General features: G+C 41.1%; 1 protein-coding gene and 2 long non-coding RNA genes across 5 annotated transcripts in view; 2 read left to right on the plus strand and 1 right to left on the minus strand.

Moving 5' to 3' along the window:
- Positions 1-26,089, plus strand: part of LOC105693466 (colorectal mutant cancer protein) — a 39,368-nt gene that overhangs the window by 2,317 nt on the left and 10,962 nt on the right. The window contains exons 1-3 of one of the 2 annotated variants that reach the window (XM_048657900.1): positions 10,740-10,955; positions 12,469-12,704; positions 12,797-12,933. In XM_048657900.1, coding sequence (XP_048513857.1) covers positions 10,873-10,955; positions 12,469-12,704; positions 12,797-12,933 — 456 coding nt within the window. In that variant the 5' untranslated portion in view covers positions 10,740-10,872. Of the gene's footprint in view, positions 1-10,739; positions 10,956-12,468; positions 12,705-12,796; positions 12,934-26,089 lie in introns of those variants that run through there. The other variant, XM_012413415.3, reaches the window with a different exon arrangement.
- LOC125501663 lies at positions 2,195-4,299 on the minus strand. 2 transcript variants are annotated; one of them, XR_007279267.1, is made up of 3 exons: positions 2,695-4,299; positions 2,520-2,611; positions 2,195-2,429 (listed from the first exon to the last, which is right to left on the minus strand). It is a non-coding gene; the product is annotated as an uncharacterized LOC125501663 (long non-coding RNA). The 2 variants fall into 2 exon arrangements; XR_007279266.1 differs by having other exon boundaries at positions 2,520-2,614.
- LOC125501660 lies at positions 17,935-25,977 on the plus strand. The gene is made up of 2 exons (XR_007279263.1): positions 17,935-18,406; positions 25,561-25,977. It is a non-coding gene; the product is annotated as an uncharacterized LOC125501660 (long non-coding RNA).

The following is a 26,089-nucleotide window of genomic DNA, read 5'->3' on the forward strand; positions in this document are numbered from 1 at the left end:
CAGATTTATGAGGCGCCAGATAATGTTCTCTGATACCCGGTATTTTCGTGTACCTAGTTAGCTGGTTATCTATAGCTATAGCTGCGCCACTCCATAAATGATTCACCCTGGCCAAACCCTCACATGATCAACAACAGATTTACTGGGTGTCTACAGTTTGAAAACAAACGATATACATAGGTATACATGCTGTCAGAGATAGTCGCGTTATACTAATGATGATGCCGATGCTACTGCGGTGGAGTGTGTAAACACATACGCTGTGTTTTGACGTCTACGTGTGTTTATAGCAGCCTAGCTTGCGAAATTCGTCTAGATATATTTGCAGTGGAATTACTCATTTAATATGCCACATGCCTACACGGCGTACGTACCTACACAAGCCTCAAGAAACCTTGATTAATGGTTCATTGAGTGAACCCCGATGCACGTGAATGTTTACCCCCTAATCATCGCGTTGTTTGATTCAACAATCCCTTCCTCCTTTCTCTTATCTCGACTTCCTTGGGACTCCGCACCCCACCAGAGATCACGAAGGGTTGCTAGTCTCGTTTGCGGAATTTGGAGCCTATGTCGACATTCACGTTATCTATGCATATATACCTTCCTCTTTCTCTCTCCACCTTTTCATTGCACCCTTATCCCTCGCTCTTACCAATTTTCATTTTTTCCCTTTAAACGAACCATCCTGCGTTGCCAAGCCGCCCGAATAAGAGGCATTAAAATTCAATTTTCCGAATCGATGTGGTATATACTCTTGGTATAATATACGTCCTTTAATCGATAGCATTGTCGGGTATACAACAAGAGGTTGCAGGTACGGGTCGACATGCGTCGTAAATCGCGAACACATGCTTTACTTCGCTGCTTGCATTGACCCAGTTGGCCTGTACGTATGCGCTGCAGCAGATATAGAGAGAATGTATCCAGAAGTTGCAACCTCAGGAGCTTTTTACTTATCGGATGAAAACCGCGGTGCTCTACCTACTCTTACTATTCATGATGAGAAAAAAGTTTTACAGAAGAAGGGTATGTGCCGTATGGCTGAAGGTATTATAATTCTTTGTGTGCGAGGCTGTCTACGTATATTGCATATGTTCAAAGAAAAGTTCTCACGTACACGGTTTTTTACGAGGTTATTTATTTACTTTTTTCCGTTTGTTTTTTCTGTCTGTCTTTCATTTTTTTTTTCTCATCTTCTAGTCTCATACGAAGTCTCGTTATCCAGCATCTCGGCCCGGAGACCCCATCTATTTTTCTCCCCCTCGATCTTCCTAAACCGGGGTGAAAAACCCTCTTTACGAACGATAAAAGTCCCCCATTGAATGAAGGGAAAAGAAAATTTCTTGCCTTACGTTCGATACATTTACGTATATGTGTATAGGTAGCTTCTCATATATTGTAACGCCCCGCATAAACGGTGTCGCAGGTGCATTTTGATTTAAACAAGTAACGAGAAATGAGAAAAATCTATATTTGTTCTTGTTGTTTCCCAAATTATAGAAATCATGAAGAATAGAGGTAGACGATTCCTGCCTGATCTCATCATTGACCGATGTCTCGTTTATTTGCTTTCAATTTTAGCGTTGTTTTTGCATTGAAAATCATTGGAGGGTCGAGTTCGCGCGAGCAGTCATTTGCGAGTAATTCGAATCCGTATACAAGTCGAGCGAAAATATGTGCAAAAATCCGATTATTCTATGTTATATACGTATGTATGGAGTTCCGATCAGGAATCAGAGGGGATTGTGTTTTCCAATTTACTTTCGAGCTAACGAGGTGGTTTTCGGGTCGACCGTGAGGAGTCTTCGAAAATGTACATTATCCGCCAAACGATCGATAATCTCCTCGATTAATTCGTAATTGGTGATAATGATGTACGAAAAATAATTTCAGTCATTAAAATCCGAATAACGATATTCTGTGTAATCGGAACCGCAAATATCGTTCGAAACTACATAATTAACTGTAATTGTGCGGAGTGATTAAATTTACCGGTAAACAATCTCGTTAAACTTCATTCCGGGAAATAAGATTGCGATCGTAACGATGAAATAATCTTTGAAACGCGTTCGTGTTCGCAACGTGCAGGATATAACACAATTCCGCACGAATGTCCATTCAAATCCAAAGAGGTACGTGTATGATATTGTGTACGTACAGATAGAGGAATTCTGTATTTCTATGTCAACTATACCAAATATAATATAACCCTGGGAGTAGGGAAACCGGTCCTTGAACGTTGAAGCAGTCCTGGATGATTGTTTAACGGCTCTCGAGAACTGACTTCGCCACGGTTCGTAATTAACATCAAACGCCAAAAGAGTCTAACCAAAGGACCTTGTGCTGCAAGGGGGGCAAGAAGGGCCTTCCTATGCACGTCGAAGGGACGAATAAACGAACATTGTCGAGTGCCTCGCCGCATTGCCCTCGGAGAATGAAAGAAATGAATAAAAAATAAAGCTCTCGGTAAATTAATTTATTGTCATTATTATTATCATTACTTTCATTTTACGTACCTGTACTTTATATCCTTCTCCTTCGACTTTCTCCTCATAGCTGCGCACTCTCGACTCGATGTATCGAGCTCTTTGAAGGTTAAACGCCGCCGCTGCTGTGAAAAATGAAGAATAGCTTTTCAAATTTTTCTTTGAACAACTCCGGAAAGTTACCTATCAACGAAAAAAGAGCAACCTTTCGCAGAGAATTTTTCGTACAGGTGGACCGGTAGTACTTCTTCCATATTATAGCCTGCTTTTTCGAATAGTGTAACGGATCGCCGATGCACGGGGGTTGTAAATCATCGATATCAGCCTAAAAATAAACTCCGAGTAAGGGACCCGCGTTACACGCGGAGACTTATAAATCGAGTATATGTCTATACGAGGAGAGAATCCCTCTGTCACGGGGTGAGTTTGAAAGGTTTTACCGGTTGACGTATACCGCCTGTCCATTTCCGTTGTCAGATTAAACTCGCCGGGAAACGCGAAATGCCAATATCAAACTCCGTTGTCTCTATATTTTTGTCGATGTTATACATGGGAGAAATTCCGCCGGTGGACATTTCTTCGAAATATTTTACGCGCGAGGCGTACAAGGGCTTGTAACATAACGTTAAGTATCGCAACGACATAACAACGTAGATAACACTTTTAAAGTGCGTAATTGGTGGATTGCACGTGTGATGTGAAATAACGGTAAACGGGTATGCTTACGGCAAGTGACGGAACTTTTTGTGAGAAGTCGGCTAGCTGTAAAGTGCATGTAAGGAAAGAAAAGTCGTCGAGCTAGGGTGCGCAGCGGCAGCATGAAGGAGAATCGGGGCAACCCTAATCCTTGAAACACCGAGGGGTGCAAGCAAGTTCTGTTTTATGGCAAGTGAGTCACTCAGGCTTTCCTCTCCCTCTCCCTTTCCTTCTCCTTACTTCTTCCTCATCCCTCTTATGCATTCCTCTCTCTTTCTCCTTCTGCATTCAGACAATCGTTGTACGGGATATTTTACGCCCCCGACATCATACCTCTGTAGAGTGAACGAAGACCGAAATGCGGGTGGAGATATTGTTATAGAGGGTATTATCATACTTGTTTAAGTTTACCAAACAAAGTTATGCCTTCTTTTGTCACTCGCAGGGTCTTCAAACTTCAACATAAAGAGTTTGAGGGTAAAAGGCATTCATACCGCAAAATTACTCTCCCCCGGCGCTCACAGCGCTCGCAGATAATCGCAGAATTTCGAAAATGACTTACGGCTTTTCGAGTGAAATTATCTCCACAAGCGCCTTGAGACTTGTCAGACATTCCTGTGATTGGAATTCTACGCAGCTCGTCGCCGAGTCGAGTAAATTAATAAGAATGGAAAAAATGACGTCAGAGCGTACATTTAGATCCTCCATCTTTGAATATACGAAGAAACCTATAGTCGGCACACGTAGACAAAATTGACCGTGAGTCAGGATGTTTAATTATAACCTTTGACCTTAGAGACGTGGGTGCAGCACCGCGGACCCGTGCTCGAACGTGGAACCCCATATGTAATGCTTGTATATGAATCGACATTTCGTCTACAATTTCAACAGACTAGCATTGCACGCGCGTCACATTGAATCCCATTCGTCGTTCAAATTTTTGCTCCGTAATTTTTTTTTCAATTTTATATCATTACATTTCACCCGCATGTTGAGAGTTTTTTTTTTTTTTTTTGTCAATCTACGTTGTTGTTATCGCCATTCGAAATTGATGTTCAGCTTATGGTAGCTCCTAACATTGACGTCCTTGATTTTCCACATTTCAGAGCGATAAGTTGACGATAACTCGATTAATTTTATAGATAGACAAATTTGGCTTGCAGATTCGGATTCCTGGGATCAAAATACATAAGAATAGCATAGAAAAGCCGATTAAAAAAAAAGTTGATTTTTGACCCCAAAATCGAAAATTTTCCAAGGGGTACCCCTTTAAATTTTTTCGATTTTTGGGTCAAAAATGAAGTATTTTTAAAATCAATCGTATGATGTATTTCCAACGTAATTTGACCTCAGGAACACGAATCCGTTGAGTAAATTGAGCTACGAATTTTTCCCTTCGAGATATCTCAATTTCTTTGCTCCGAAAAGTGAAAAATTGGCGATAACTCGATCAATTTTGTAAATAGACCAATTTGACTTGTGAATTCGGATTCCTGAGGTCAAAATACATGAGAAAAGCGTCATACGATCAATTCGCAAGAAAAAAAAAAATTTGGCCCAAAAATCCCCAAAGGGATTTGAACCCGTGCAAATTTATCGATTTTTGGGTCGAAAATCAACATTTTTTTTTCTTGGGTTTCTCATGCTATTCTCATGTATTTCGATCTCAGAAATTCGAATCTGAAAGCCAAATTGATCTATCTCTAAAAATGACCGAGTTATCCCCATTTTTTCGCGATTTTTGGCATAAATTCGTGGATATCTCGAAGGGAAAAAATCGTAGCTCAATTTGGACAACAGATTCGTGTTCCTGAGGTCGAAATACATAAGAAAAGTGCCATACGATCAATTCTTATTCCCTCAGATTCAAATTCCTGGGTACAAATTACATCAAAATCGACGATAAGATGATTTTTTTATTCTTGATTCCAAAAAGCTGAAAGTTGGCGATCACTCGGTCAATTTCAGAGATAGATCAATTTTTCTTTCAGAATCGGATTCCTGAGGTCAAAATACATGAGAAAAGCGTCATACGATCAATTCGCAAGAAAAAAAAAAATTTGGCCCAAAAATCCCCAAAGGGATTTGAACCCGTGCAAATTTATCGATTTTTGGGTCGAAAATCAACATTTTTTTTTCTTGGGTTTCTCATGCTATTCTCATGTATTTCGATCTCAGAAATTCGAATCTGAAAGCCAAATTGATCTATCTCTAAAAATGACCGAGTTATCCCCATTTTTTCGCGATTTTTGGCATAAATTCGTGGATATCTCGAAGGGAAAAAATCGTAGCTCAATTTGGACAACAGATTCGTGTTCCTGAGGTCGAAATACATAAGAAAAGTGCCATACGATCAATTCTTATTCCCTCAGATTCAAATTCCTGGGTACAAATTACATCAAAATCGACGATAAGATGATTTTTTTATTCTTGATTCCAAAAAGCTGAAAGTTGGCGATCACTCGGTCAATTTCAGAGATAGATCAATTTTTCTTTCAGAATCGGATTCCTGAGGTCAAAATACATGAGAAAAGCGTCATACGATCAATTCGCAAGAAAAAAAAAAATTTGGCCCAAAAATCCCCAAAGGGATTTGAACCCGTGCAAATTTATCGATTTTTGGGTCGAAAATCAACATTTTTTTTTCTTGGGTTTCTCATGCTATTCTCATGTATTTCGATCTCAGAAATTCGAATCTGAAAGCCAAATTGATCTATCTCTAAAAATGACCGAGTTATCCCCATTTTTTCGCGATTTTTGGCATAAATTCGTGAATATCTCGAAGGGAAAAAATCGTAGCTCAATTTGGACAACAGATTCGTGTTCCTGAGGTCAAAATACATAAGAAAAGTGCCATACGATCAATTCTTATTCTCTCAGATTCGAATTCCTGGGTACGAATTACATCAAAATCGACGATAAGATGATTTTTTTATTCTTGATTCCAAAAAGCTGAAAATTGGCGATCACTCGGTCAATTTCAGAGATAGATCAATTTTTCTTCCAGAATCGGATTCCTGAGGTCAAAATACATGAGAATAGCATGGGAAACCCAAGAAAAAAAAATGTTGATTTTCGACCCAAAAATCGATAAATTTGCACGGGTTCAAATCCCTTCGGGGATTTTTGGGCCAAATTTTTTTTTTTTCTTGCGAATTGATCGTTTGACACTTTTCTCATGAATTTTGGCCCCAGGAAAACGAATCTGTTGATCAAATTGAGCTACGAATTTTTCCCACCGAGATATTGTTGATTTTTCACTTTTCGGATCGATAAATTGGCGATAACGCTGGCAATTTTGTGGATAAATTTTGTCAGGCTTTTAAATCCGGATTTCTGAGATTATAATATCTAATAATGATAATAATAATCTCGTGGAATGATCAGTACTTTGAAACTGAATGTATAATATATAAATTAAGATTCTTTCTACGCGTTGAATTGGAATTGCGGGATTTTCTGGAGAAAAAAAAAGACAAATAATTTACGGGGTGGAGTGAGAACGAAATTCGTGCGCCTGATACGGCATAAGCGTTCGTTATTACGTCACGTTTTTATCCGAACATTAATCAGCTGCTCGACGATGAGTTTTTCGGAAGATACACGAAACCGAGCCCACGTATCGACTTGTTTACGGTTCTTCTTTCTCTCCGTGCTTTTCGCTCAGAGGAGGAAAAGAGCTGAGCTCAAAGCAGGCAATTTCACGAGATATCCTCTCCGTGCCTTTCCTTGGCCCACGCCCTCTGCAACGGTACCGGGCAGACGACGCACCCATACTTACTTGCATTTTTACGAGCCGTGGATTAAGTAATTGTTTGTTCAGGGTCGCAATCTCGTAAAAATCCAAACAACCACCAGACCGGAATCGCCCGTGGAGATCGAAAACGACGAATCAGCATCGGAGAAAAAAAAAAAATAAAAAAATACGCGATCACGGAATGACGCTTAGAATCTTCGTTTTAATCTCTAAAATAACTTACTCCGGTGCAACGATGTTGGCTTGGGCATAAATTCCCACTATGAATTTTCCTTCGTGCCTTATGACTTTGGATTCAGCCGTTCCACGCGGGTGAGCAGTAGGTACCCGTTGGGAAGTCGGTTATCATCGTTATATATATTCCCATAGTGGAAACGCGGCCACCATTTACGTAATTCAATTGTAAATATCTTCTCGCAGCTATAACGATCCGTACGTGCGGAGTTTCGTATAATACTACGTACGTATAGGTATTCGAATGTGTGGCCGGATCACGCACCCCTAACTCTTCTGTTATTGCTGCGGGAAAGCATATCCGTGATGCGGGGAGGCGCGTATGTAGTTATACCGGTATTCCATACGTAGGATATATATATATTTACACAAAAGATTATCGTACTCGGTAACGCGCGTTGAGCTGCCCGGCCGAATCCTCGCCCCCAAAATTTAGCCGCAACTCGAAATTCCCATATATACCGACCCCGTACTACACCGTAATTTTGCATGGCATTACCACCTACCTTTGTGGCGAGAATATCGAACTAACCAGTGTGTATATTCGTCATTTCGCAATTTTAAAATACTCCGTTACACCGCATAGGAATTTACATGATCGAAACTTCGTTTACACCGTGCGGGTTGAAAATTGGATAATTGAGGAAGTATTTATTATATGACTTGAACAAATTTCGGCAAATCATTATTTACGTAGCTCGTATCTAAATTGAAGCCACGGCACGCGATCGTTGTACATACGCGGTGTTGCTGTCGAGACTCATTAAGTCCAGCCTGTAGAATATTTTGATCAATCATTTGACCGACGATTTAACACAATTTTCCGCACGTGCCCAAGAGACGGCCGCACACGAACTGTGCGCCCTCCGTATTATACGGGTATAATAATCATTTCCTCGTAAATTTTTATTACTCTATTATAACGGACATTCAACACGAAACTTTTATCATCCCTCTCGCACAGTTTTTCTTTCTCAGGCCTTGAATTTTTTTTAGTTTCATTTTTTATCCCAGTCTCGCTTTATGGTGGCAATCATTGTGAATTATCGACAATCCGTTCGACCATGAATCGTAAAAATGGTAAATGGTAAATCATCTGTTGAAATTATGTGGAGTGATGCTCGAATCTGCGATGGTTTGTAGGTGTACAAAAATAGTCAACTTCCTCGACACTTAAAAACGGCGACACTTTGACTTTTTGTGGCTGGTGTGATGTAGGCGTCTGTGTTCGGATGAGGTGGGGGATTCCTCCTTCATCAGGTATATATCCCTAACATATGTATAAATATATACATATATGTATCCGTATACCGACGTACTTCCACATCCGTTGAAAAATGTTGAAAGCGATTGCCAGAAGGTGTGCTTTTGTGCGCTTTTGTCTGCTTTTGTGAGTCCCTTTTTCTCATCCCTTGTACCCCTGGCTACCCCCGCCCTCACACCCGCACCCATCCTTCTCATCCTCATCCTCTCCGCTTCTCCACCTATAAAAAAAATGCAGCAATAGTAGCAGCGGTAGGTATACTCGAGGGAAGACTATTCCTACCCGTTGTAGGAAGCCCTGGGCATCGTCATGAATAAAAAAATAGAAAAGAAACCGGAAAAAATGAAATACGTGTATTTTCTTTGTAACGAGTGACGCGCATATGCTTACGTGTGATCCTTCCACGTTCTCTCCTCTTGGTTTTTTTTTTTTTCTTCAATTCTTCACGTATACCGTTGCATTTGGTAAATTTTCAAAAATCTCATGGGCTTTCACCTCCTTTCCTCGTCTGTTTTTTTCCCCCAGCTGTCAAATATAGGGATAGACCGGGCTGACTTTCGGAGTGAGAATTTGAGATGCGAACGACTACTGAAGCAGACTCGAAAATAGATTCTAAGCCGAGTTATAAACCGTACGTGACATTATTGAAAAAAAGAAAAAAAAATTATCGCGGCACAGTATGTCCGTGTTAACGACGATCGGCTGGAACCTCGGCGGTGTAACAAGGCTGATATATTTCCACCCTCATTTTTCACGTAACGCGGGAGTCATTGATGCCATTATCGTTGAGTTGGTATAACAACACCGCCACCTACTTGTAAACTGCAGATGGTGTAGGTTTTTTTGATTTGAAAACGGTGCGGCGCATTGTGTCACGTGAGAATCGCGATACTGCAGGATGTCGAGTGTTTGGCTCTAACGCGGAACGAGGGGTTTTCGATAAAAGCAACGATGTTGTCACGCGCCGAACGGCTCAGTCTCTAAAAAGCTCTTGAAAAATACAACCGGGATATACCAATATGTACATATAAAGCCGTGGCGAGGCGAACTGCTTATCGTTAGTCCCATTGGTCGAATCGATTCGTTAAATAAGTGTACTCGTGTTACGCCTACATCATTTTGTACTATCTTCGTCCTTCAATTTCGCGGAACCCTCCTAAGAATTTTACCCCGAGGTTTGATGGAGGATAAGAAGTTTCGGGGGGAGGATTTATCAAATTCCATATTGGATGAATAAAATACTGTACATACAGCGTGAAAAATCGTCGTATAATTACTAAGAATATCACAGATATGAGATTAATAACGCGCACTCACATATGAGCAAATCCGGGTATTCGACGTCTATATACAGAAATTTTCATCCTGCGGTCTCTATTTTTTGTTCTATCGCAGAGCTTGAATATCACCATATCGGTACAGACGTCGCTAGGCTTTTGCAATCGCAGTAATTCATTTTTCCCCGCGAATATTTTTGTCTCCACGTACGTGTGCGTATATATTTGTTTTTTCTCTTTCAATATCTCTTTGCCGTTCGTCTCGCGGGAGGCGAAACTGTGTACACCGTTAGGGTGACGATAAATTGCGATATGAATTTTCGCCAGAGATTTTTCAATATCAATTATTTTTTCGTGTGTAATTTGTAGCCAGACACTTCAGCGAACCTTTGCTGCACAGTTCGCGCCGCGAATATAACGTCGAGTGCCGCCACCGCTGTGCGGCTATAACAGAATCGCGCGGTGCAGGAGTTTAATTTAGGTATGTATGCGTGTACGGCGTATGTTGGGTACATACAACTGTACGGTTAGGTTGTTGAGTTTGAATTGAACGCAACGGAAACGTTCTAAATTTAAAACGCGACTATGGAATTCACCGGCGTTCGTTAGTTCTATACAATATAAACCCCCATATTGCCCCGTTTTCACACTTCACTTTTCGTTACTTAGGTACTTAACTTCTCGCCCGTTTCACTGCCGCGAGGCACCTGCTTCGGTCAACAAATCTGTGACAATACGCGACGCGGATGCATTTGTGCATTACCGTGTATATCGATGGGAAAGACGATCGCACTTGAAAGTTCGACGTGTCTCTTTGTTGCACATTATATTCATACGTATGCGATAATGAGGCGAATGACCCGGTAAATCCTTATCGTCTACTGTGACGAGTCGTCGCTAATGGAATAATAAAAAAAATCCGAACCACCAATCAAAGTCCGAGTCGATGTTGCCATTTGTTTGTTACAAGATCGTTCAACTATAACGATTTTCATCCGGCGAACGATGGATGGTTGTTCAAGAATCGAGTGCGCGGGGAGTGAAGTTTAATTTACCCACAATTTTTGGATAACTTAACGGAGAGAAAAAAAAATTGTAAAACATTCGAGGTGATGACAGTGACGTGTGCGAATACCTACTCGCGCGAGTGTTACGATGATGGCGACACCAAAGCAGTGGGAAACGCGTACCTTGGAACGAAAATCGTTTCGCCGGCGTAAACGGTTCGTCGCAAAATGGTGAATATCATTATTTTCCGCTGCGTGATTACAAGTTTCTTTGAGTTATACTTCATCCTTTCGTTAAATACGACGGACCATCCGTCCATGCGCGTCGTTAAAAACCAAATACTGGCGTAAAGATATCGGTTTCCATACGAAAAAACGTTATGTGCATATTCTGAGCCAAATTTTGCGTCTCCTCGTTCCCTCAGGGCTCGCGAAGCTGGATGGAAACGTCCCCGTATACCCATGCCTGTGACATTTGTGTTAGTTATATTCTAGACTACGCGTGATCACTAAATGGACGATATGCCCGGAGGCGATGCACGCCGGTGGGTGATGTAGAGTTCACGAGGATTAAGGAACCGCCTTGACGAAAAAAAAAAAAAAAAAAAAAAAAATTCCTCTCCCGCCGGTACACGAACCACGTATCTCCATTCCCTAATCCGAAGTACGTACGTCGCGTCGACCCACCCGACGTTCTCGCAAAATGTGTAGAACTAGATGAAAAAAAGAGTAGAGAGAAAAATCGTACTCGTATATATATATATAGCTGTAGGAAATCATCTGACGCAGCTACGGTGTATCATTTCGTACACGATCCACCCCCGGCAATAAAAAGAGAACGCGTGTTTCGCTGGGGGGGAAAAAACGCACCCAATAAATTCGAAACCATGATTTTGGCTGGAAAATTTCCGTCATCTTGAAGAATAGATTTTCCATATTAATGGAGATCGATTTTATTGGGCCGTAGCCTGCGGGTGCCGAGAAAAAACCCGCTGATCTCTGGGGGTTCTATAGTGCGGCGGTAGGTACGACGACGTACTACGCGATATTCTTACGTTAGCCGACTACTTGCGCGCACCGTACCGGCTCTTAACGTCGCTTGCAAGGGTATATGGAAAGAGGAAAGAGGAAAAAGGAAAGAGGCAGAGAGAGGCTCGAGAGGGTGTGTATAGGATGGTATGGGGTAGATTCGTTCTCTAACGAGGGTGAGTTGGACCGTGTAGTAATGCGAGCCAAGCCAGCTCACTTCTCAGCTCTCCAGCCTCGTTACCTGTGCGTAGGTACTATTTTTATTTAGTTCTTTTTTTTTTTACTCTTTTTTCCCCCCTGTTTTTCCTACGTGTTTTTTTTTTTTTCAACTTCTTTTTTCAACTTTTTTCTGGTCTCCCATTAAAACGCGCAATTGCAGCTCTGCACGTGTATAATTATAACGTTAACTCTCTGCGCACTGTTCACCGCGTTAATAGCTACGATAATCATTATCATTATTATATGTAAATACGAATTCAGGTGCGTATTATACCGTGCGTTATTTTTTTACTTTTTTTTTTTGGTTTCTTTTTTTTTTTTTTTTTTTATTTATTTTCGTTATTAACGCGTACAGAAGAATCATAGACACATTATTTCAACGTATCGTACGGCGTGTAAGCCCGTATCACTCGTTTGCGGAAATTTTTCATCTCGTTCGATGAAATGTTATTTCAGATAATGAACCAGGACTTTTTCCCTGTATTTTATTTTTCAGTCAGGATCTGCTGACGGTATGCCGAGAATTGAACCTCGAGGACTCCGTCGAGGAGTTGATGAGAGAACTGGGAGCTGACGAACAAGGGAGGATATCCTATCAGGAGTTTCTCAGACGGAGGTTGGCTCTGCGACCAGAAATCGAAGCGCTCAGATCAGGGAAACACAGGTCCAGTCCACATCACACCACCTCTCATACCATCGAGTATCTGCCCACAAGCAGCGACAACAGCCTGGGTGCGTGTAATTGAAAAAACGAAAAAAACAAATAATGGTAACAATGCGAATGTGCTGTATTTCTTACGTTTTGCGCGTGTCTTGTGCATCAGGTACAGTATCCGGTCGCCATGAAAGCTGGGAGTTTGATAGCGGAGCCAGAGATTTATCTCCCGAACCGCACACCCTTCAAAAATTGGTCGAGGCGGCAGCCGGTGGTAGCGGAAACATGCTCGAGCTCGCCAATAAGGTGAGTCTTTTGAAAATAACGCGTTATATGAACTGGAATTGAAATAAAAGTAACGAACGATCGCGCCCGATTATATTTCCGCCGATAAGTGCAGTCATTATATTTGACTGTCGATTGAAATAAAAAATGTAATATGCAGTTCCTCTTTGAACTAACAAAAATGCATGCAACGGCATGTGTGCATAATACGGCAAGGTGAGTTGTATGTGTATACGTACGTACCTAACACCGGGAAAAGAATCGAAGGTGGAGAGTGTGAATTTTACGCGACTCCAATTAAAACACTCTTTGCTTTAATTGCGCGCTACCCCAAGGTAAACTTGCGTTTAAATCATTATTAATATTAATATTATTATCATGATTATTATAATCACCATTCATACGTATAACGCATTTTGATTCGGCTCTCATATATGATCGTTTGATGATTATTTAATATCACACCGGCGTATTATGACGTACATAATTTGGAAAAATTAAAAAAATTACTGTTGGGTACCCACTCCATTTTTTATAATTACATCACGGATCTAATTCGAAATTGAATCGACGGTCGAAAAATTTAGACCCCGTATAAGTAAGGGAGAGAATTGACGCGTCGGCTAGACGACCAACTATGCCATAGAAATGCCTGCATCCTATAGATGCTTCGGGCTTGCTGCTGGAGCTTTATAACAATTCCCTCCTCCGTAGTCTTGGCTTCCTCACACGGTGTATAGCTATACTTTTACAATATTATAGCGCATATATAGGTATAGATATACGTGTATAAAATATATCTGCTCTAGACGATTACTGAACATTCTCCTTTATTTTTCCCTTTTTTATTCTACTTGTTCTTTGCGCTTGTTTTTTATAACCCTCCCTGCAAATAAAACCACGTGCACGTTTATCGAGCGTTCACCGACCATTTCTTTGCCAACGTTTTATGTATATCCATAGTATGTACATACATACTACACAATACCTACTTCATGCGAGTAACGGGCGTGGAAATATTGTTCCGGCAGCTGATGCCGATATATATATATATGTATAAACATAATTCACGAATTCTCTGCACTTTTTTCATTTCATTGATAATTCACGGTGCATGATTACTATTTTTCTGATTCGATCGGAAGCGGGGATTTTTATTGTCGGTGACTTTTATTATTTCCTCTTACTACCGACGATGTTACGGAACAAACCACATGTGCACATGGGTAAAGGTATCGCTGGTAACACCCCCGCCTTCAAGGGGTAAACCGATATCGCAAGATCGATATCCCATTACACAAGTTTCCACCTTCTTCAACGGTAGTAGCACAGTTACAATCTGAAGGTAGTTACAGTCAGCCCTACGATACTACCTACCTGCGTCTGACAAACCGGTAAACAATCCACTCTCCTCACGCTACCACTAAATTGTTAGATGTCCAATTTCCTCCGACCTATACAGTTCGGTATACACTCGCCTACTACTTTAATCAGGCGACTATACGACGTCGGTATGTTTGCCACAGGTATGCGGGGTTATCGGCTAACCAGTTGAATTATTCCATTTCATCTTATTCGAAGATTTAATTTGGTTACCTCATACCTATACTCAAGGAATTCCAATTGATAAGACTTCGATTCAACTTCTACCTCGTTACTCGAGGGAAGTTACCTCGAGTGAGGCAAAATTTTTGTTACATTCCAACTAGAAGGGTGCAGAAATTTGCACCTCGATTCATGTATTATTATTATTGTTGTTCTTATTATTATTGTCGAAATGAATTTTCCTCTCCCTTCGCGAACCGTTGAGAGGTACGCAAACCTACGGTACAATTGTAGGTGAGATAAATGCAACGAGCGTTGATCATACGCTCCGTGCGATTTGAATAATCGCCGTTTGAAACAACCAACGCTCACAGTTTCGAGGGGGCGAGGCGCCATCGATAACTTCCGGTTTGTGGAGTTTCGCGATTAAAATCTCTCATGTAAAAACTGATGCTGCAGCACCTCTGGAACAAAACACCCTCGCGATACCGCCGTAGGTATAAACTCGTTCACTTCAATCCGCAAAGGCGAACAATTCGCTCGACTCGATCTGCCTAGAAATGTCGGTCTCTGCTTGAAAAAAAAAAAAAATAAATAAAAAGAAATAAGTAGAAGACGAATTTTAAAAAATATGCCAAAGCTTTTATTTGACCAAAAGTTATGGCGCGGAATGAACGTCTGGGTACGATCGTCGTCGGGATCCATCAGTTGATTATCGCTGGGTTTGTACATTATCGGTTTTACGTACAATACAGGAATATTATATGAACGTACACGGGTACGTCTGATGCAGAAGGCATTGAAGCAAGTACACGCCCGGCAGATATTTGAAGAATATCTACAACTACGTCGATGTTTACGTATGGCTTGGAGTATTTTTAGCGTTGGGAAATGAATAGCGTGCGCACAGATCTTTCACTCTGGAGAAGCAAAAGTACCCGCGTCGAGAAAAAGTCCTTCAGGGATAACGCCGATTCGTGTACGCCAAGTATATAAAAATATATAGGTGTACCTGCGTGTGGTATATATATATATATATGTAGATATTTGAATGCACTTAATATACACGTGCACATGGGTTATACATATCTGCCGTTGCTACCGCTAAAAGCTACGCGCGCCAAAGAAAACTAAATCTGTAATGCATCGGAGAATATATATACGTACGATCAGCGTATGTGTATCAGGAATATAAAATAATGCGGAGGGAAAATCGCTGCAATAACAAACGCATAGGTTCCATATCTTTATGCGTACATGTGTGTATACATTGAGGAATCGGAACAGATATGCGTATAATGTGGCTAATTGAAAGTGCAAATTACCTTCCCTTTCCACTTTGAATTGTTACGATCTACCCCTACTTTTCTTTATACTTATGCTCCCTCGCCACACTTTTTTCCTACACCGGTACAATGCGCACATCAGAAATATCGCTGCTACGGGGTTCCTTCAAAAGAATTCCGAACAATTGGTTCAGTTCGTATGAATTTTTTTTTTTTACGCGTGTACGCGCATATAAATGTATAACGCTACTTTACGATCATTGGGGAATTCAAAGTTTTTATTTATATTCCAAGCAAAAAGATCCTCGCAATGTGGGTAATTATCTCGAACCTCCGGTGGCTGATGCACTTGAATAATTTTTCTTTTCCGCACGCGAATAGAAATTTTATTAGCCTCGAATGATTGATTTTAATTTTTTTTCTCGGCTCTGGATAAAAATTTCTAATCTTTCGCCGCGAACGTAGCAACCGACACATTTCGCTTTTTGGCTCTTAACCTCGCGTTTCGAGATTCGATTGGGCTTTTCAAATATTTCTCGTGTACGTGTATAATAGAATATCTGGGACGTCGTCTTTGCGATCGATCGAACATCTTATGCGCACGGATTGAATATGGTAAGATATAGAAGATATTCAGACGCGCGGACCGTTGAATTGGAAAAAGCAAAGACATCCGATACATACCACATTGCGGTTTCTGGGACAGTTTATTTTTTCCGAAAACTGCAAAAGCGGCAGCGTATCGTGGATCGTCGAACTCGACAAACTTTCTTCATGAAAACGTCACAAATGAAAATCAATGGAATTCAATTTATTTGTGCATACGGAAAAAATGTTCAGCAAATCTGCTAGAATCACTTGTCCCTTATACCTACTCGAAAATGGCTTTCGAGCGGTACATCTCTTTTGATGCATTCCTTTGAATGGAACAACAAAATCAAAGAACTACTCACGTCGAAAAGGGATGAAATACCGAATGCGAGGATCATTGGTTTTACGTTTATTGGGTGTGTATTCCTGTGCGGTACGGCAGCTGTTGGCGTCGGTCCATTTAAGGGTGGCTTTGAGTCGGGCGTGGATTGAAAAGTAAAAATCGTTGGTGAGCCTATACGTACACGTGCGGTATGAAGGGCTTTACAGAAAACTGCGACTACGCTACTTTCTCCGTAGAAATTTCGAGAGCGAAATCCTGAACTCGCGTGCGGGATTTTCCGTACTCGTTTCATCCCTCCCGTTATTTTCTGGTTTACAGAGTCGAAATACAAAATAAAAAATATCTACGTTCAGACAGAGGAAACGACCGAAAAATTCAGCGAATATACGTGAAACAGTTCCGGAGCTGATATTTATCATTGCACTTAGATTATAATTTTTGGAGAGAGTTGTCTTTAGTATCTCCTATATTCTCGGTGCAAAACGTCGAGGTAGAAAAAAGAATTATATCTGCGCAGATATATAAATATTCAAATTAGCCAAGCTGTCCGCGGCGGAATTAAGCGGCGGGGACGCTTTTTGCGTCACCTTCAAACTTTCACGGATTCACAAGTCCCGGCGTTGAAAGCTGCAGTGCAGCAGTGGTGGTTTTCTCGGTCTCGCTTCACGCGATTAGCTCGCGCTGTAGATATCTCGTTCTGTACCTACACCCAAGTAGGAGGGACGGTTTTAACTTCAGCGTTAATTGAAGGATTAGATGAGTTAATTAAGAAACCTCACCCGCCGCTAATTAAGCTAATATTTATTTTTCAACGCCCGGGCAAAACCCGCCAAGAAATACGAACGATGCGAGGTACCCGAGATGTAGGTATTCTAACTTATAACGAATATAAACCACCTGCCATGGAAGCGGAAAACTATCCTGCAAGGATAATATCGCTCGAAATTGCAGAAAATTATTGAAAAACGGAAAGAAACAAGTTCCACTGTACTCGAATCGTATAATTTGAATATTTTCAATCTCGGTTCTCGATTGAATTCGATTCAATCCCCCCAAAGTTACTGGAGCGAAATTTTCCGAGGAAATGAGGATATCAAGAATTTTGAACTTGGAGCTTGCATTGGTACGTCTGTGGGCGTCGCGGCGCTTTACCGCCTGCTGCGTCGCAGGTATATACCGACACATACCATATAGGTATACAGATAGTACATACACCCACATACGTTGCAGGTACACGTACACCTTGATCGTGATAGGTCGGTTACGTTCGGTTATTTTCGTTGAGTTCCTCCGCCTGCTGTGAAAATTGGAGGATACTCCGAAAGAGAGGGTGTGAGAGGGCCAGAGGGACAGTCCTGTCACTGCACTAGCTCAAGCCGCGTGTGTACTCGCTTCCCTGCGGCGTCGGTCTTATCTGTTACGTCACTTACGTCATACGCTGCCGTTTTTTCACCGTTTTACCGAACGCAACGAAAGCGAAATAAAGAAAGAATTTATATAGTCGAAATATTCGATTACCCCAATCAGAGCCCACGTGCTTCCGTTGTTCTCTTAGGTTTTTTTTCCTGCTGTCAATCGCAAAATTACTATAACCGCGAATATTTGTCGCACTTCGTGAACGATCATTATCCTTCGTATTTATCAATTGGATTATCATGAGTTGACATAGATATAAAAAAATTCCGTCGTTGATGTGAATCATGTATTGTGTGACGTGACGTCTGCTGCAGTGAGTGTCAGAGAAGAACAATTCATATCGATGACATTTTCATAACTCGTCGTCGAAATTCAAAGAAAATTTTTCAAATTATACACCAGATATCTTACCTATCTTTCGCCATAGTTTCTAACTATGTGAAATACTTTCAAAAAGTCATGGACATTTATTTTTCGTTTGTGCCCGTTTTTTTTTTACTCGTCATTGGTTTCTACTGTCTGGCTCGTCTGTAATCTAGTTTTTCTCTTCGTACATTTTTTTTCCCTGTGCAATTTTTTCGAAAGAAGAGTCCACGGAGCGTGCAATTAATGTTTCCACTGCAGTCCACAATTTTTTTTATACTTCCATCGTTTGTTTAGCAGAAAAAATCCACATCCCCATTCGAGAGCTGCACTCTGATACGTTTGCTTGAAAATTTTCGGAGATATCCAGGTGATTTTTGGGAATAAAGAATGAAAGAAACCCGAACGGGGTGCAGCCTGCACTTGCGACTCGCGAAATTTAACCCGTAGCGTAACGGCGTTGTCCGCATTGAACGGCGCCCGCCAGACGGTCTGGCCAAAGTTTCGCTACTACTACTCGGAGTTCACCTCCACTATCACAATAACGCTTGTACATTTTACTCCGAAAAATGCGAACCACCGCCGTACCGTGAACCATGCGCCACCGACGTCCCGACGTCACCTTATAACTTTTTCCTCCACTTTAGTTATTTACATAGAAAACAACCTCTCGGTGATAAATATATAAGCATATGTACGTATCTCACCACATACACGTCTACATACCTGCTTATTTATCTCCAACGAGGCAATTTTTTGAAACTCTTCACGCAATTTTTGCGTACGCGCGTTTTATGGGTCATACCGCGTGTAAAAAGGTGTCGAAAAAGGATGAGCCCGAAACGGGTCGAGCAATTCCATATTTCTTTTACACATATTTACCGTACATGAAAAACATTTTTCAAAAAAATACCAACGTCATAGTTTTATCCAGTTTGATCAGCTCTACGAATGATATTAGGTAGGTTTAATTACAGGGCTTGAGAAGCCAAATATTATCGCAAAAAAATCAATCGTCGAGGGTTTTAGGGCGGTCGGAGAGACGCCTGCAGCCGACTCATCGTTAGAATCCTGGAATTTCGTGAAATCGCACGATTCAAAAGTCTAGAAACTTGTCAATCGTATTTGTAAAGAGCCTGCACGTCGCGTATAACGTAAACGTTTTTGCTTTTTTTTTTTTTGTCTACCTCTCGGGTTTATCATCGCTTGATTTTCCCTGGCGTATCTCGCACACTTCCGTCTAACAGCAGAAAAATTGGAAAATAATATTTGCATGTTATTTTGCCGGGAATGCGGAAGAAAAAGAAGAAATAAATAAACGAGAGGAAGAGAAAAGTGGTAGATGTGCAGCCGGGGCGCGCGCAAACTTGTGAACGGAACGAATGAACCGTGATGCGTTGAGTATATGGGTCTTCGAGAGATTTGCCAAAACCAGAAGTATCGTTTCGCACGTTGAAAATATTCGAAATTCTTCGCATTTTTCACGAAAGGTTATACAGCTGATACAACCGGTACTTACGCATTAATTATACAGATAAAAACTCGCAATAAAGGACGTCCTTCCCTTGAAATTCCAATTCCACCGTGGGGATACTACAGGTTACACGGTGTAAATGGGCGAAATATTCAACACACGGATAGCCATCGATGCACCATTTCCACTCCACATCTGATTTACTGGTATAGGTACCGAAAAATCGACCCCTGCGGAATTCCAACGTTTATTTTATTCGTGCTTCTTTTTCTTCTCGTTTAACGCGAATTCCAGAGTATCGAATATTTGTGCGAAATTTAAATCGCGTTACATTCGAATCGCTGAAAATTCTACGGATGTTGGAAAAATTGAAAATTCAATCGCAGTTTGGAGCGCGGTCACCCAGTAGAGCCGGTGGTATGTAATTGCGGTAAGGTATCTCTACTGCGTTTACAGAAAAGCGTCAAGTGCCTGCAAAGTAGGAATCGTGGCGTGGGTCGGTCGGTCGCGAACCCTCGCTTACCTAGCTATCTAATACGCGTATACTTATCTGTATGTATATTCCGTACGCATATGTTCCACCTACGGATCTCGAATGTTTCCGAGCTGACCTTTCACACCCACGTTCGAAAGCACGAACCCGCGGCAAGGAATCGTGTCCGTTCAGGAGAAATTTCACATCACGCGTACAGCGAGAAAAAATTATCAGAAAATACATCAGCCTCCACAGCTCTTCGGATCGAGAGAAATCTATTTCCAAATTGATGGAAAAGGAGATTATAAGCGGATAGGAGAAGACATTCTTCACGGCTGACCCCGCCTTTTGTATACGCGGAGGTCTGAAGGGCGTGACCGTCGCGGCGGTTCCGCGCTCGTAATGAGCGAAATCGTTTAGTTCGGTGCATCGGACGATTGTTTGCCGCAGTCGGCTAATTACTCATTCCAGCACCTTTCCCTCTGCAACAGCACGCGGCCATATGGCGGCACTCGCTCGACACGATGTATAATGATTCACGCGAGCCGGGCGATCGTTTCACCGTGTTGATACCACGCACGCCATTCCCAGGTAGAAAGTTATCTTGGCAGAATAAGTTTCAGCCTAGCCGCTAGCCTCATTTAATATTGGCTTGCGAGGTTCGTACTGCGACATTGGCTTTAGGTTGCTGCTAGGTACAATTGCAGTTCAGGATTTCGAGATATGTTGCTTGGTTATTACCTTTGCATTGTACCTAGCCGCGACCTAAGTATACGTGATAGCTTTACTTTTGCGAAAAGTGGGGTTAGGCTTACAGTGACATATATGTATATGTTTAAAATGTTCAGTACACACGTGGTTCATCGATAAAAGTAGTATACGTACGCATCTCACGTATTTATCTTTTTCAATTTTATTTTATATGATTCGATTTATAAAGGTATATGGATGATACTAAGCAATAACGTCTTAGCCAACATTTTGAAAAAAATCGAATTATTATATGATGAACGTATCCAGTGAATGTTAAAATGATAAAATAACGTTAAAGACTCAAATTTGTATTTTTGTTGGTTAGGACGGTATTGGTTAATACCGTCATACACGTATAGATCTTCTATATGAACCATACAATTATATCGCAATTATAAATTTTCCATTGTTATATACGGTGTGTATCTATGCTATGCTAATTTGCGCGAAGCGAATGCGCAAGCGATGGGTATGTTACGCACGTTTTCTGTGTTTGTTTACTTCATATTCATATTTATATTGTGGATATTCTTCGTTGAACGTGATTAACGACCAAATTTAAACTGGTAAGTAAAAATAATATTCACTCTGTTATAATTACTAGTGGAGAAAAGTTTGATAGTTCATTATTCTTGACTTGTAATTCGTAACAATAATTTAGAGGTTAAGTTCAATGATTTCCGACCGGTCTGATTCATTTTTCCATGTGGTTCTTTCTTAAATGTTTTTGTAATTATTGTAATATTTTCATTTTTACAAAGTAACTGTAATTGATACAACTTCTGCGTTATGTCTTTTCTTTAGATATTTCGCTTTTGAAAGTGTCTATAAACTTTAAACAATTTTACTTTGACCTGCAGAAACTTTAACATCCCGGATAAATGCAGTCGAATCGAAAGTCTATGCCGCACTAGGAACAGTCTTTACCAATTCAAAAGATTGGGAAGGTTACAGAATAAATCGGACCAGAAAAGAGAAGATTGACGAAAAAAGTGATATAAGCGAATAAGACATTTTCTTCACAGTTTAAAAGTTTATTGCAGTTATATAATACCCATAATTTATTACTTGTTACTCCACCATAATATTCTTCAGTATATTTTGATAATAAACGTTAATAACATAAATGATAACTGTATAGTGGATTGTTAATACTGCAATTTATTTCACGTTTACCTCTAAAAATCCCGAAGCCTGCTACAACCTGAATTGATCATATTGGTACTAGCTAAATTACGAAGGTTGGCCCAAGATAAGTAATTCAACCTGCTGCTAGCTAAAATGAGCGTTACAAACCGAGCTTGCAGCAGTATAGTTAAGCTATGCCGCACCAAGATAAGAACTAGCATAACTAGATCGCGGTTAGCTTCTGCCAAGATTAAATTTCTACCTGGGTTAAGGTTCCACGTTTTATCTAATTTGCAAACTTATCATTCGAATGCGAGATTTCTACCCCCCCCCCTGTTTTCTTTCTTTTTCCTTCTAGAATTCCAGATTTCTGATTCCTCAGGAGCGCGAATGATAAAATACTAGTGGTCTTATGTAGATACAGTTTTATCGACCGTAACGATAACCTGAGCGAGTGTGAGTCGCTAGATATACATTTGAAACTGTACATCTCATTTTTGTCTGTACGATTACTCGTTCTAAGGAGGAAAGAAAAGAAAAATATAGCTATCCCTCGAGATCCGATCAGCTCATTTCGAATTGATCGATCGCTTTCAATGACCCGATGTTATACCTGTATACATGTAATATATAACCAGCTCAGATCGAACATGTGACGTTGTCATTTTTGAGACGCCTGAAAGTTAAAACCGGTTGTGTTATTTGTTACACGAATTGTATGTATACACACGAGTTTAGTACACATATGTCCTGGCTATGCCGGCGAGCACCTCCTGTAAGAGATGTCAGGTATGTTTCTTTCTTTTGGATTTTATTAGCGGTGCGTACGCGGAGCTAAATTGTTCGTCGCTACTTTTTATCTAATTTTCTTCGTTGAATTCTCGTCTCGATTACCCAGCCGTATATTACACGTATTCGTACCGGCATAGCCCATCTTCCACTTTGAATTACATATAATATGGTAAAACAATTACAACGGGCAAAGTGCTTCGAAACATAGTTTCCCTCGGTAGCTGGGAAACGATTTCCGGTAGAGAGATGGAGTGGTGGGCATCCACTGCATCGTCGACGTACGACGCCGTTACGTATATAGGTAACGGAATTTCGTTCAATTTGATTCGATATTAATTTCACGTAGAAAGTCTGGTTCGAGCGGTATATTTATTGGAAAATAGTTTACCACGCGCGGGGTTAAAAATGTCACCAAAACTGCGAATTTCTGATTATACCGCTGCATCAAAGTTCGTATTCAACTATATACTACGTGAAAATCAATTAACATGCCTTCGACCATCGACGGTTGCAGTATATCTACCAACTTTGTAAATAATTCAATGAATTCCAACCCATGTCCCCCGCCTATGCTAAACTAGGTGTGGGGGCGTAAAATTTTCATTTAAATTTTCAAAAGGTGCAGATTCGTTAAATATATTGACCATCGTTTCGATCGAAGCGCTGCTCTGCATCCCACGTAGTGAATAAATAATTCTATAGGTATACCGAATACCCGGATAATCCGCCAGTTTCAATACTATACGTTATACCTATGAGGCGTAATCGGTACGCGTGGCTAACGATTTTCGAAATACAGATTCAAATTCGGTAAAATCGGTAGTTACACGCTGCAGGTATGACGTTGCAGACGGACGTTGTACAAAAAAATCATGGATGTAAAAGAATCGCGTTCATCTTTCGAAGATAAATATTGAAATTAATTTGGCATCGCGGTTGCATCGCATTCGTCGAGTGGTTGTATGCTGCCATCGTTATTTGAGGACGTGAGGAATGCGCGGCTGAGGATAAAAAGAATTTCAATCAATGTATCGACGTATACCGTATACACATATAGGTAGGATACGTGAGGAATCGCGGATGGAATTTCGGAAAGAACTGACTACTTTTTATAACGAACGCGAACGCGAACGTGAACATCAGCTTCGAATCTACAAGCGAAAACCGCGCGACTCGCTCAATCAATCGACTCAATTATAAAATGCCCAATTCACCGGGCATTGAAATCCCGACAGCTGAACTAATTCCGGAGGTTTGCAACAAATCCTTAGAATTGAAACTAATTACGAGATTCCTTATTACATGCGGCGTTCGTTCTATGCTTTTTTTTTTTCTATTTCCCTCCCTCTCTTGCATACAGCCAACCTATACGAAGGGTGGATCTCTTGAACCGGTTTGAAAAGCGCGAATATGCGGGCATACTTTTCAACGCGAAAAATTCCTAATTAAAAGTTTATTAGCCGGCAGTTAATGACCCGAGGTATACTTCGTGGAAATATAACGCCCTACGCTCATCTAGTGACACATGTCGGTAATGCCAACCCGAATTAAAACGACTTCATTCACACCAGAGCTTCTACTAATTAACTTACATTTAATTAAAGGATCGGATTTTTCTATTTGCGGCAATGAGGAATTTTATTTTATCAAGTAAAGTGAACGAACTATGCAACCTGCACTGTAAAACGTATTACGCAACCTGACATTCGACAGAAGCCATCGGCACTTCTTATTACCCGGGAATATCGGTGAACTTTTTCCATTTCTCCGTTTCTTTTACCGGTATAATTGCAGCGGCAGCTGTAATATAATTGAAATTTTCAATTTGCTGATATTTTTTTTCATCCTCTCGGAAATAACATCCGTTGAAAAGTCTCCCGTTCCGCGGGAGAAGGAACCTCGCTCCGGATGCTTTTCAGTCTTTCAATTTTTTTTATTTTTCCCGCTAAAATCTCCCTCGCAACCCCCGCGCACTTGACGGGCTGCGTAAATTAAATCTCTGACTTGGGCGACGAGCTGCTAACCGCTCGTTAGATGCAATTGACGGTCGACCACCGGGTGACACCAACGCCATTGACAATGAAAACGTTTCGAGATAGACTGTAGTACGGGTACACCGTATGTAAATGTGCACGCACGCACGCGGATAGGTGCGCGGTTACACACCTGGCGATGTCGGGGAGACCGACTCGTTGACGTTCGTTCCCGGTGCAGACGATTATATTATTTATTATTTGATTCCCGCCGTTTCCCATTTCCTATTTAACATCTACCGTTCCCCGTTCCGGCACACGTGCGGCGCGCGATATCCCCGCGAACGACGATTTATGTACCTACGTGGGTAGACCAGACAGCGGGAACCAATAAAAGCGACTCACCTTTTTACGAGGTTTAATTTGAAAACAGATTTTTCTTTCTTCCTCGTTCTCATTTTATTCCACATAAAATATTAATGCGACGATTCCTCAAATTTAACGTGTAGCCGTGACTGAGTAAAAGTGAAATAATCCAGTGAATCCTTCGAGCCCGATTTTAACGAACATTACTCCTCATACCCCGGAATCCGACGGAACCACAAACCGCAGCTTGGAGAGCCCTTCTTCGAAAAAGCATCGGTATAATTTTGACACGAGATTCTTCCTCTCTCCGACGATCCTCGAAAAACTTAATGCCCGTTAAGGAACGAACGACGAACCATTATGAAACAAGAGGCAACGCCACTCGATGAACTTGAAATCGGACCGAGTCGAAGGAAATTAGTCGGAACGATGCCAGAAGAAACCAATACCAAGTACGAGTCATCGAAGCGACATGGAAAGGCGGAAGAAATGACGAACGACTTCTTTTGAACGGGTTTTCTGAAATAAAAATAAAAAAAAAAAAAAAAAACAACAAAAAAGAAAAGACCGATTCGCATTCAGGGGTCGCCGTGGCGGGGTTCACGGTGACCGGCGCTAATGGCTCCGCGGAGTCTCGCTTCTATTTGGAGCGTCTCCAGCAGCAACGCGAAC

This window comes from Athalia rosae, chromosome 1, assembly GCF_917208135.1.
Source record: "Athalia rosae chromosome 1, iyAthRosa1.1, whole genome shotgun sequence".
Lineage (NCBI taxonomy): Eukaryota > Metazoa > Arthropoda > Insecta > Hymenoptera > Athaliidae > Athalia > Athalia rosae.